This window comes from Cephus cinctus, unplaced genomic scaffold, assembly GCF_000341935.2.
Source record: "Cephus cinctus unplaced genomic scaffold, Ccin1 Ccin1_scaffold0421, whole genome shotgun sequence".
Taxonomy (NCBI): Eukaryota; Metazoa; Arthropoda; class Insecta; order Hymenoptera; family Cephidae; genus Cephus; species Cephus cinctus.
This window is the reverse complement of record NW_014333104.1, coordinates 1-12,607: the sequence shown is the minus strand read 5'-3', so window position 1 is coordinate 12,607 and position 12,607 is coordinate 1. Positions and strand designations below refer to the sequence as shown.

The 12,607-nt window shown below is 31.9% G+C and overlaps 4 protein-coding genes across 10 annotated transcripts; 1 reads left to right on the top strand and 3 right to left on the bottom strand.

Annotated features, from left to right (window-relative positions):
- Window positions 1-1,527: 1,527 nt before the first annotated feature.
- LOC107267611 lies at window positions 1,528-3,066 on the bottom strand. The gene is made up of 4 exons (XM_015739548.2): window positions 2,793-3,066; window positions 2,537-2,661; window positions 1,917-2,027; window positions 1,528-1,834 (listed from the first exon to the last, which is right to left on the bottom strand). The coding sequence occupies exons 1-4, from the start codon at window positions 2,933-2,935 to the stop codon at window positions 1,713-1,715; spliced, it is 501 nt and encodes a 166-aa protein (XP_015595034.1). The 5' UTR covers window positions 2,936-3,066; the 3' UTR covers window positions 1,528-1,712.
- Window positions 3,067-3,103: 37 nt separating this feature from the next.
- LOC107267610 (proteasome subunit alpha type-7-1) lies at window positions 3,104-4,525 on the top strand. The gene is made up of 6 exons (XM_015739547.2): window positions 3,104-3,333; window positions 3,516-3,642; window positions 3,717-3,830; window positions 3,908-4,041; window positions 4,110-4,292; window positions 4,359-4,525. Exons 1-6 carry the CDS (start codon window positions 3,229-3,231, stop codon window positions 4,446-4,448), a joined length of 753 nt encoding a protein of 250 aa, XP_015595033.1. The 5' UTR covers window positions 3,104-3,228; the 3' UTR covers window positions 4,449-4,525.
- Window positions 4,526-5,618: 1,093 nt separating this feature from the next.
- Window positions 5,619-8,968, bottom strand: LOC107267607. Of its 5 annotated transcripts, XM_025084944.1 has the most exons (8): window positions 8,897-8,918; window positions 8,734-8,752; window positions 8,089-8,214; window positions 7,781-8,022; window positions 6,518-6,895; window positions 6,245-6,425; window positions 5,949-6,164; window positions 5,619-5,887 (listed from the first exon to the last, which is right to left on the bottom strand). In XM_025084944.1, the coding sequence occupies exons 2-8, from the start codon at window positions 8,740-8,742 to the stop codon at window positions 5,645-5,647; spliced, it is 1,395 nt and encodes a 464-aa protein (XP_024940712.1). In that variant the 5' UTR covers window positions 8,743-8,752; window positions 8,897-8,918; the 3' UTR covers window positions 5,619-5,644. The 5 variants fall into 5 exon arrangements, with proteins under 5 accessions (XP_024940712.1, XP_015595027.1, XP_015595026.1 ...); XM_015739541.2 differs by having other exon boundaries at window positions 8,734-8,968; XM_015739540.2 differs by lacking the exons at window positions 8,734-8,752; window positions 8,897-8,918 and adding an exon at window positions 8,275-8,427.
- Window positions 8,969-9,033: 65 nt separating this feature from the next.
- On the bottom strand, window positions 9,034-12,440 carry LOC107267602 (nucleolar protein 10). 3 transcript variants are annotated; one of them, XM_025084941.1, is made up of 11 exons: window positions 12,388-12,440; window positions 11,996-12,177; window positions 11,854-11,899; window positions 11,571-11,785; window positions 11,227-11,363; window positions 10,938-11,150; window positions 10,635-10,863; window positions 10,147-10,566; window positions 9,515-10,059; window positions 9,340-9,436; window positions 9,139-9,240 (listed from the first exon to the last, which is right to left on the bottom strand). In XM_025084941.1, exons 2-11 carry the CDS (start codon window positions 12,059-12,061, stop codon window positions 9,139-9,141), a joined length of 2,070 nt encoding a protein of 689 aa, XP_024940709.1. In that variant the 5' UTR covers window positions 12,062-12,177; window positions 12,388-12,440. The 3 variants fall into 3 exon arrangements, with proteins under 3 accessions (XP_024940710.1, XP_015595014.1, XP_024940709.1); XM_025084942.1 differs by lacking the exon at window positions 12,388-12,440 and having other exon boundaries at window positions 9,034-9,240; window positions 11,858-11,899; window positions 11,996-12,172; XM_015739528.1 differs by lacking the exon at window positions 12,388-12,440 and having other exon boundaries at window positions 9,034-9,240; window positions 11,996-12,061.
- Window positions 12,441-12,607: the final 167 nt, after the last annotated feature.

The following is a 12,607-nucleotide window of genomic DNA, read 5'->3' as shown; positions in this document are numbered from 1 at the left end:
TTCACATAATGTGGTTTTAGAACGAAACATTCAGATTTCCTTAGAATAGATTTTTACAAATAAGACAAAGGGTTCATAGTCATAAGAAAGAAAGAATGAAAGAAATATATTGCAATTCGGTTAAACCCTGATAGTTTCAGGACATCGAGACCGAATAATGGACAGTAACTGAGGTTTCTGCTAAGAAGCGAAGTGGGAATAGATATTCCTCTTTCCTCTTATATTCACAAATTACAATTTTCCTCTAACTATTGCAACTGTAATCATCGGAGTTTAACTTTATAGACACGTAACATCACAAATCCTATAAAGGAAGTCTTAAAACCAATTTAAGCAACAAAACACATGATTCCCTTTCTGCACCTGCCTTCGGGGATGAAAAATAAAAAAGAAAGAAGATCGTATGTTTTCTTACATAGTGGTGATATATCATAGAAATTTTATATAGGTGTAACAAGTATTTGGAAATACTAGAGGAGGAGGAGGAAAAGATCTTGCATGAGACTATCCAGATTTCTTATACTATGAGTTAGTTTAACAATATTTTAAAATATCATAAAAATAACCAATCAGTCTACAATAAATAAAATTGCGATTAGAGTTTGATTTATTTTGTTTCTTTTTCTATTATTTCGTTCTAATTGCTGTACAACAATATAATATCTATCTGCTCAGTCGCTTTTTGAGGGATTCGTATAATTAATTACAACGAAGGAAAATTGTGAACGATACAGTACGTCCGGGTATTAGTATTTATCTTCTGAAGTTATAAAGCTGCACCAAAGAAAAATAAGCAAAGCGTAGTCTGTGTAAAATGCAGAACAGTGTTCAATATTGTATGAATTTTGAGTAATGTGAATTCAAAACAGAATTGTATTACAAAATATAATTTTTGGTTAATCCAATAAGTAGGATCAATTTACTATCTAACGATTTTATAGTTTATTTTCAAATATTTAATAATTAGCTTTATAAAATTCCTATTAATCTAGTATGAGTAGCTATAAAGGATATTGTTTCAATATATTAAAATGACAAATACTATAGATTATAACGCTTCGTCATGAACTTAATGTGAAATACTGAGTTTAATAACAATAAATTTTAAGCGATTCATCGATTTAAAATAATATCAATTTGCTAAATAGCAAATAGTTCAAATTTTTGCATTAATATTTTGTACTTAATTTTTGAGATGCGTATCATCGAGATTCTTCAAATTATTTGTTTTATTTTGTATACTATATGTTATAACCGTTATGATTAATAGTAACGTAACTGAATCTACTGTTCCATGGAAATAATAGTGATTGTTGGATATTCTATTGTAACGGAATAACAAACAATGCCAAACATTTTGATAGACGTTGATATGGATAATAGCACTATTATACCCTTGCATATATGTGGAAGCAGAATTTATATAGTTACAATAAACAGCACATGTAGACCATGTGTTACTGTATTTTCCTATATCAGGGATACAAGCAACATTCTGTTGTTAAATTATCAAACAATAATAAATCATTTTTCTATGCGTATATAATGCCTTTAATTTTTTTTTTAAAGTAACATGATTAAATTTTGGTATGAGATGATTTACACATGTACAAATATATATCAATAAATCTTTAATATAATTGCGCGCAATATTTAATATTGCGTTTTTTATTAGTATAAAATTATATTATGAATCCAATTGTTATGCTGCTTTAATCAAATAAAGCATCATAACATTCATCGTCAGACTCTGCTTCATCAGATGAAGGCACATCAGGCATTATATTCATTAAATTATATGGCTGATTCTTAATTTCTTTCAATTTTTTATATCCTGTAACATATAATAAATTACATTATGTAGTATTTTAACAATCCAAGTATTATATAGAAATGTTTTTGATATAAAACAGTACCTAAAGATAATATTTCTTTCTTGATATCGTGAGATGGCTCTACATGATCAGGATCAAGAATTATGTGTGGAATCTTCACTATATCACGATAAAGTCGTGTCCAAGCTAAATCTGTAATAGCAAATGCATTAAAATTACCTAAAAACTAAGTACCAACATGCATTTCAAAATATATTTATAAAGTTATATGTATTATCATTTCAATGTTAGTACTAATGTTCGACGATTGAATATAACATTATAAAGAATTGTCCATTTTCACTATATTCATGCATAAATAATAGTCGTAATTCAATAAATATTGTCATCTAAAATCAGAGTTTCATAAATTTCTTTAAACTGTATAGGATACATAAGACTGATTATAAACTATTAATTACTTTTTTTCATAGTTAGATAATATATATAATCAAGGACAGAAATAAATAATCAGCAAAAGTATGGGCAATGGAATGTTGCAGGTCAAATTTCTAAATTAATATAATCATGTTTCTGTCACTGTAATTTTGTGAAATAGTTCTTCTTATACGTATGACCCATGAACTTTAATATTTTGATATCCTAAAATCATCCTCCTATAAGCTACAATACAATTTTCATAAGACTATATGTGTATTTACATTTATGAGCTTTCTGAAGATTGATCTTGATTTCTCTTCCCAAATTACAGTGAATCGTTTCTGCACCATTTACGGATCCATACAGTTGTAATAATACGCAATACTTTTTATCGTCGATAATTGTACTGAAAATAACATTATAAATTAAACATAGGAATATAAAACTGATTTTCTATTAATAAAATTATAAAAATTATTAACGTCTCTGGTCCCTGGTAACGTGTATATACCAAGAAACACTTGGGGTTACACATACCTAAATACAAATTCATCCAATTCGACACGAATAAAATAACTCTTTACATCCTGTAACATTATACGAATCACTACTTCAAAATCATTCTGATACCACAAAACTTTAGGATTGTATAAAGTACTATGAAGGGGTGGACAATCCATAATATTTTATGTGAAATTCAATATCCACAAATTCAAATTGTTCTTTCGTATTTTCTCTAATAGCAAGAGTGGCTTTGCGAACACACGGGAAGTAGCGAATGACTGGTCAGCAAATAATTTTGCAGTTTCATGAAAACTCTATCGTCGGTTTAAGACTGTGTTCATTTTGGGGTTATGCGTTGTCATTCTTCGTGTATTGAAGACTAGTATGTTACTTGCTTGTACTGGAAAAACGGCGGAGTCATTTTCTAGTTTACCCGATCATTAAGTAGTATCGATATATTAAATAAAATATGTCATCGGCACGGTATGACCGAGCTATCACGGTATTTTCACCTGATGGTCATTTACTGCAAGTAGAATATGCCCAAGAAGCTGTTAGGAAAGGTTCCACCGCGGTAAGATATAATTCTAATTTCTAACCTTAACAAAAATTGTATTTTGACACTTTCATTGTGAGTATGAAATGCATAAAATCTATTTCTATAAAAGTTGTTTTGTTAATTACATGTTGTCAAAAAAAAGTATAAATATTTTACTAATTGGTTTCTTAATAATTCTATGCTGTTTCGAATTTAAGGTTGGCGTCCGTGGTAACGATGTGGTTGTACTTGGCGTGGAAAAAAAATCTGTAGCAAAATTACAGGAGGAAAGAACTGTCCGTAAAATATGTCTTTTGGATGATCATGTAGTTATGGCCTTTGCAGGTATGTATTCATTTAAAGTATTAAGTCTTTGTGTTAATAGTAAATACTTTTTATTTCGATTATATTCTTTATAGGCTTAACTGCTGATGCCCGAGTACTAATAAATCGTGCTCAGATTGAATGCCAGAGTCATAAATTGACTGTTGAGGATCCTGTAACGTTAGAATATATCACTAGGTATATTGCAGGTAACTGAAGGACTAATCTGAAAATATGTTCAATCTATATTAGTATTATTTTCAAATACATTATGTTTATTTTATAGGATTAAAACAAAAATATACTCAGAGCAATGGTAGGAGACCTTTTGGAATATCATGCCTCTTGGCTGGTTTCGATTATGATGGTGTACCTCATTTATACCAAACTGAACCATCTGGTATTTACTATGAGTGGAAGGTAATTCTGTTAAATAAGTTAATAATTAAGCATATGATAGTTCCATTGTATAATGATACTGTTTGCAGGCAAATGCAACTGGGCGCAATGCGAAAACAGTTCGTGAATTCCTAGAGAAGTATTACACTGCTGATGAAGTAGCTACTGAAAAAGGCTCTATCAAGTTGGCAATCCGGGCATTGCTTGAAGTTGTTCAGTCAGGTCAAAAAAATTTGGAAATTGCTGTAATGCGACGGGGACAACCACTACAGGTATATATAAATTATTATTAGTAGTAATACTGTTGGATTTACATTATCTCTTTCTTTGCTAATCAGATGTTGGACACTGACACAATAGGAGAATATGTAACAGAAATTGAAAAAGAAAAAGAAGTGGAAGCTGAGAAGAAGAAGCAGAAGAAGTAGTGACGCTACTAATTAATTGCATTGCTAATTATACATTTTTTTTAATGTTTCTCATACAATAAATGTAATGGAATCTAGGTGAATTAATTGTTAATGTGGCTGTACAACTTTCTAATATTCAAACAGATTCAAATGATTGATCTTTCTAGGTTGCAAAGTTATAACTTTTCTTCGTTTTTAACTGAAAAGCTGAAAAAAATTGCCAGTATATTTACTGTTTTTTTTTTTTTTTTTTTTTTTTTTTTTTTTTTTTTTTTTTTTTTTTTTTTTTTTTTTTTTTTTTTTTAAATACACATGTTTAAAATAGTTACAATAATTATTTTTTATTTCATGCTGCATGAATTATTTTGATATTTTATAAAATAGTTTAATTGGTAGTTTCAGTATGCTGGTATATATTCAGGTGATAATGACCTTCCTCGATGATTAAATATTTGAAACGACGGTAAATTTCTCAAAGTTTCCCAAGATTTGTTTTCCAAATCTACCACAGCACGGATTTCCTTGAAGTCTCCAGCAATGTGCATTGCTCCATACATCACAATAAATAGGCCAACAATGCCTTGTATAATAATCTAGGAGAGCATTAAATTATTACATACTTAATGAATAATAGATTATTTAAACAAACTTACGTCAATGGGTAGAGTGGTGAATTCTTGTTCAGTGATACGTAAATAAGATCGATCTGTAAAAACAGGTAGGTTATGATAAATTCTGACATTGTATAGGACTAATGAAAAATACATACGTTGTGCTGCGGAATAAGCAGCATGAAACATAAATAAGAATCCCCAGAAGGTTATGAATTTATGCATTGCTGTTGCCGGCATTTTTACAAAATTCTTAAATACTGTATACAAGTGACAATCAAGTTCTTTATTCTAACACTATAGCAGCCATTATTATAAGAATCAGCTGTATCTCCCAAGCGACATCTGTACGTATCACGAAACACTTTAGTTGGCGGTCATTTTTAAATGCTGGTAAATAATTTAGATAATTCTGTAATATACATTAGTTATGAAGACTATGGCAGATATATCATACAAGTTCCATTCTATTATCTCTCACTGTCAGGAATAACAAAATATTTTCTGTAACTTGATATATGTATATGTGAATAATGTAATGAGTATATATAGGTTTCCTTTATAGGTGTAGCAATAAAACTGTAAATAGACTAATTGCATAAATTATGAGAAGAAATGACATTGGCCTAACGTAAGAACCGTAATACATCCTATGGTAAGTATTAGGCATAAACATCGGCCAGTAATAGGCACCCTGAACAATTTGGCGCACATTTTTAATGATGATGTGTATAACAATATTGTATCCAAATCCTCTCCAGGTGTCCCTTGATAAACGAAAGGTCGTATGCGTACTTCATGCCCAATAGTTTGTATCATGGAACAGGCAGTTGTTAATCTAGCAGCCTAGTCAAAGAATAATTGAATTCGTTAAAGAATGTTTAATTATTTCAACTTTATGGGCTACCTGTATAAATGGTGCCAGGGTGATAAGTATCCAAAGTGAAATATTTATTGCACCGATACATGTTACTGAATTGGTTTGCATGTCAATATTATCATAATTCAAAAGCCATATTACACCTGATGCTGCCCATGATAAATTGACCACTGTATAAATACATACTGCTGGAGCAAAATCGTTATTAAAATATCTTAGAAGTTTCTTGAACTCCGAAAGCTCCTAAATATCAGAAGATTATAAAATTGTATATAACTACACAAGTTCAGAGTGAATTATAAGAGGACTAAAAGTATACGCACTCTCATCCAGTCTATAGGAGGCAGTGTGTGTTGGAGTAATTTTGCACGAAGAAAGTATAGATGAGAAAGTAACAGCTGTCCTTGCAGACAGTAACTTGTTATGATAGTTCCTTGAACCATATCATGCCATAATGTACAAATTATTAGAAGTACCTTCAGTAGTATTTTTATTTGTGGTGGGCTGTAAGATTGCAACTATAGATCATTACCTAATAGGATTATTATTTTCAATTAATAAATATGGCTCAATATACCAATAAATAAATCTTTTACCTTTGATTAAGCCATTGGAATGAAATTTTGCCTCCAGCCATCATTATATTAACAGTAATAAGTGCTACAATCATCCACACTATACCCAAACCAATAAAGAGCCATAAAATTCCTACAAGTTTCCTTTGATTGCCCCTATTTACTGCATTAGATGATAATAAAAATGCTCTTTCCATTAAATTTTGAAGTTGCTCATTCTCCTTAATTCGAAATAAGTATACAGTATACAGGTATGCAGATAAGTGAAGCACACTGGGTATCAGATAACTGAATACAGCATTTTCGTAACAAATTTGCTCGTATTCACGTAGTTTCGTGTTGTTTTTTAAAGCTTCAAACGTTATCGGTAACAGTTTGTACGAAAATCCGCGATCTCTTCTGAAAGTTCATACATACATTATTCAGAGTCTGACATGTAACTATTTTATGTATATGGAAAGATAAATTGTTTTTCTTAAATTAATCCATAGCACAATATTACTTAGAACGTGTATGTTATTTGTAATTTCCCAATATCGTAGATAACGTCATTGGTCACGTTTCGAAATTGACTGCAAACGCTGTGTGCAACGTCATTTTTTTATTTACTTCTATGCGTTGGAAAGATATACTATTATTTTCGCAGTGTTCATTATCAATGTCAAAACGTACCCCATGTAACAACAGCGCTATTATATTTTGATGCTATGAAAATTAATGAAAAACTGCACTAACATAAACGTTACGTTTAATGTATTGTGGTTGCTGGGTTGATTTATAAAAGAGAAATTCAAAGTTATATGTGGTAGACCAATTCACTATAAGTAGCGTGAATAATAACTATTAAAGATTTAGTTACAAATGTCATCTATCTCTTTTTTGAAATATCGATAACTCAACGTTGTAGTTATAATAAATATAGAAGCAACAATCATTCATTAAAAGGTACGTGGATTCAAACTTTTCATAACATTAACCAAAGTAAATAATAAGTTTAACGTTAGGATATGCAATCAACCGCTAATCGAGTGATGGAATGTTATTTGTTATTACTTTCTTAGTATGTAATCTGTACAAAATTTCAATTAATAAAAATCTGCGTGACCACTGTTTGTGTTCTGTGATTAGCCGGTTGTGCAGATACTCTATAATGAATATAGTGTTTAAAATCGTAATACCTGTATCTATACTTATTATACATTTACGTTTTAAGAAATTATTGCTTTTAGAGTAAATTGTACTATTCAGAGTACATTGTGCACATTATTTTATGCTAAAACTCACCTAAAACATGCCATATATTGTAGCACATATCCAATACACATAAAAACAATGACTTGAAATGTATGTAAATTCGCCAGCAAACAGTAGCGTGAATGATGCTCCGTTTCTTCACCACTTGTTGGTCTTAGACCCATCACTCCAAGCAATCTCAGATAGGGCCTTAAAATCTTGTATTTACAGTAATGCAAAACTGCCGAGATACTGAGATTATCGTAATCTGGTACTTCGGTGATCTCGCCGATCTACTTTCCAAAAATCTGTATGTTGTTTAATGCCTTCATACCATATAAACATCATTTCTTACTCACTTCTGTACTCTGCATATGTAATTCTGAGAGAACCGACGGTGTAGATGAGTGCAATGATTCCTCATGCTTTTGCTGTTGATCTGAATGATCCTTGCTGTTCATTGACTCATTAGAATTCTGACTAGCCTGAAACAGAATAGTGGCTTTATTCGATTGCTATTGTATAAATATTATTTAAGGGCCTACTTCTGACACGAGATATTTCCGGTTGGTGTTCCCCATAATATTAAATAACGGGGCGGGCAAATAATTTAATTAATTAAACTCGCTAACCGTGTAATTATTAAAACGAAACAATCGCGTTAGTATCCTACGACCAAGTGAAATACACAATATAAGTTGAGTAAGGATAAGTGCAAAACAATTTTTTTTATTGTGACAGCAGTTTCCAAAGACACTCTCGTCGTATTTAAATGATACCAATAAAATGTAGTTGAAATTTACTAATTGCAGGTCAAGATAAGTGATTAGCGGGCTTCAAATATATGTAGTTGTGCTTTTGTTTTGTTTTGTATATACTTATGGATTTAATTAATTGTATTTACTGCTTAATGATTTTTGGTCAATGCTTTTTTTCGTATTCCTTGTTTTTTGGCGTTTGCGACAATCAAGCAATTGATATGAAAAAAAAATATAAATACTCACTGTGGGCATTTCAGTATCGCTGCGGAGAGAAAGCACTAGTGAGTCTTTTCGAGAGCGGTAATTCAGATCACCCGTGGAAAGTCGTTGTACGTTACAATTTTTTAACCACCAATAAAGTGGGATTTGTAATAATAATAATCACATTTTCGTGATGACACTTCACCTTTGGTGTGCGATAAAACTTGTGTGAGTTCTAAACATATACATTGTATCATATGGATGCGAGACAGCACAAATCCGACGATTGTTGATACTTAAAAGAAATGCATAGGTAAATACAATATAGAAAAGTACAGTATATCTTATTAAAAAGTCTGCTTTATTCACGTTTATTTTAACAATGTTATATTTATGCTTATAACTTATACTCTTTTCAATTTTTTGTACATATGCCTTCTTTTTCCATTAGAATTTCTTCCTGCCAAGATTTCCTGCTGGACGTAAAAAACGCTTGTGCTCCTTTCTGTGCCTGTTTCCACTGTCCTTCGATTTCCCGGAAAATTTACTCTAAAAAAATTAAAATATTCCACATTATAACATTAAAGATTTAACAAATGAGGTTTAGTAATAGAAAATCAACGACAAAATCAGGTATCGGTAATTCACCTTTCCAGTACTGAATGTCATTTCTCTATTACCGCGTGACCCTGTCACAATTACTTTTGTAGTTTCCTCATCGTGTAATCTGTCCCCAAGACTCGTTCTAAAAATATATATTTTTGATTATCATTTTTGTTACCATATGCCAATTTCAATAGAAACATATTTTTCAAGAACTAACTTATCCTGTCTTTTCCTTATAGTCTTTCTTCCCCTGAAGTCCAAACCATCTTTTAGTTCGTAGAACTTTGGTTGTCTGTTTTCGTTCTTCTCTTCACTGTTCTGACCTTCATCTTCTTCCTCCATTCTCTGTCGCTTCTCATTTCTTTTAAGGAGTCTGTATCTCTTTTGAACTTCCTTGGACCATGTCTTCTCATCGTCCGATGAACCACTGTCATCTGAGCTACTATCACCCAAAATCGAATCATGTTCTTCTTTATGTTCATCGTCCGCTTCGTCCTGAATGGATTGAAGCTGTTCTTGGTGCTTCAGCTTTTTCGTCATTTCTTTAGCTTTGCTCTTATCCAGCTGTGATATAACAGGATTTAGCAACGTATATTCTGCTGATGTCTTGTCAACTTCAAAGTCTGGATTATCGAATAGAGCCTTGAAGCGATTGTCCTTAAGAATACTAGCAGCAGATTTCTTCTTCTTAAACTTTTCATTCGTCTCGCTGTCCATTAATTTGAGTGCTAATTCTTTGTTGACTTTCGGTAATTGCTGCACCTGGAATACACAAAGCAAGGGAAGGGAATTAACACAATGCATTATATAATAGGTGATAAAATAATTAGTCAAGAAATAAAAAATTACTTGAATTCTACTGGCGCGTTCTTCTTCAATCTTTTGCCTAATCTTCTTCTTCTTGTATTCGTCGAATGCAAATGGTTGTATTGCAGCCTTGGCTTTTCTGTATAACCGAACGTCTATAAAATAGCCATGCATGTAAGCCCTCAGTAAGCTAGTGCCTTTCAAATGGCTAAGACCCATTTCATCCAACTCCTTTTCAGTGATAAATTTGTAATCGTCATAGATTGTCTCAAAGTTCATCTCTTCAAGTTCTTCTGTAAGATTGTCTAAGAAACTGCACCAGAATGGTGCTGGACCAAGACTGGGTATATAGTACGTTTGCATTTTTGTATTTTCATTAGCTATAAAAAGCATTCCCGTCTTTGGAATCACACAAAGATCATTGAAATCTGATTGAGCTTCTATTGACGTATATAATTTACCCTGTAATTCCACAGTGAAATAAATACATTGATATATAATGATGATTAAGGAAAAAAATATTTACTTACAGAATCCTTTTCCCAGATTTTTACTATAGAACTGTCCATGGAATATACAAGATCCATGCGTTCGTGGAAATCGATATTTCTAATAGGTAATCCATACATATGATCTTTTACTACTAACGGTTTACTAGATCTAATATCGTACAAAAGTACTTGGCCTGTAGCAGTGCCAATACCTAATGTTAAACCTCCATTAAAATTCAGAGCAGTGATAGAAGGAATGGATTCCAATCTGAAAAGTATTAATGTAATGACATATTAATGAAGTATATAGTTTCTATGAATAGTTGAATGTTTTTTACTCACTTGCTGTCATGTGTAACACAATGGAAAGCACAGTCGAGATTACCAACTTTGTTTCTTACTCTTGGATCCCATGCTTCTACCTTTCCTTCTTGAGTACCAACCATCAATAAATGGTGAAGTGGATTTATTGAACATTTATTTATTGCTGTTGCCTCTGACAAAAATGGTTGCAAAAACTGACCTCTTTCAAGATTCAATCTGTATATTTCATTGCTGAAAGCAAGAAGAAAAGCTGTAAAGCTGAAGATGTAAACTTTGTTGAAAGTTATAATTATTTTATTGATTTTACCTAACACCAACAATAAATAAATCACAGGATGGATAGTGGTATTGCATGTCTCTACCAAATCTTGGTATTCTAAGTCTGTAATATTTGCCATGTGCCGCATGAAATTCTACATGTCTGTCACAATGTAAAAATACCAACTGAAATAGAAAAATGGTATTTGAATTTACTATATAAAATAATATGAACAGTCAATCAAATGCATCACTTTGGTTCACTTATTGGCTTTACTATAAGTATCATGTATCAGTTTCATACTTTAACTAGTGCGATTGTATTAACTAGCCCTGTATATTAAATTAATGTAGGATATAATAAACAATATGACGCAATAGTGTATTATATACCTTACTATAGTCGTCTGACAGTACTTCAAATGTAACCACTTCAGAATCAAAACACCTTTCAAATTTTAACGATAAATTATTCACATCAAAACATTTCACTCTTGGTTTGTAAATTCCTGTAGCTAGAATATATTGCCCATCCTTAGATACCCTTATAGATGTACTGACACCAGGCATATCAAAATCTTGTATCAACTCAATCCGCCTTCGTATATCTGACAAAACAATTTACATTAATAAATATAAATAGAATCAGAAAATTAATAAAACCTATTTAACATACCAACATTTTTCTTTAATAAACTTCGGCGCTTTCTTTCAGACAACCACTAAAAATAATGAAAACAATTATTTAAAAATACAATTTTCTAAATTATGTTAAGCAGTCTAACTAAATACAGTTCACTTAATAATATGAAGGTTACCTCTGGCAGTGATTTTCCAGCACTTAAATTATAGATTTTGACATTATTCGGGTTGGAAACTTGCATTTCGACAACGTTTCGGTAATCTTGTACGTTAGGTTAAGAATGGTTCCTTCCTTCCTTTCCTTATAGCTGTATCCCCAATGGGGGACATGTGCCAGTAACTGGTCCTTCCTTCCTTCCTTCCTTCCTTTCCTTATGGCTGTATCCCCAATGGGGGACATGTGCCAGTAACTGGTCCTTCCTTCCTTCCTTCCTTCCTTTCCTTATGGCTGTATCCCCAATGGGGGACATGTGCCAGTAACTGGTCCTTCCTTCCTTCCTTCCTTCCTTTCCTTATGGCTGTATCCCCAATGGGGGACATGTGCCAGTAACTGGTCCTTCCTTCCTTCCTTTCCTTGTGGCTGACTCCTCCAATGAGGAGATGTGCCAGAGTAACTGGTCCTAAGTTAAGAATGGTTATGCTCACCACAGACCACTTGTTGGAGAGCCGGGTGCACTAGCCAGACGCCAGAAACATCTGTTCGTTTTACTTTTTTCAGAAGTTGTATTTCTAAAATTTCGTTCTCGGTCGTTTCATTTACCAACGAATTTCGCCATTCATTTTTTAAT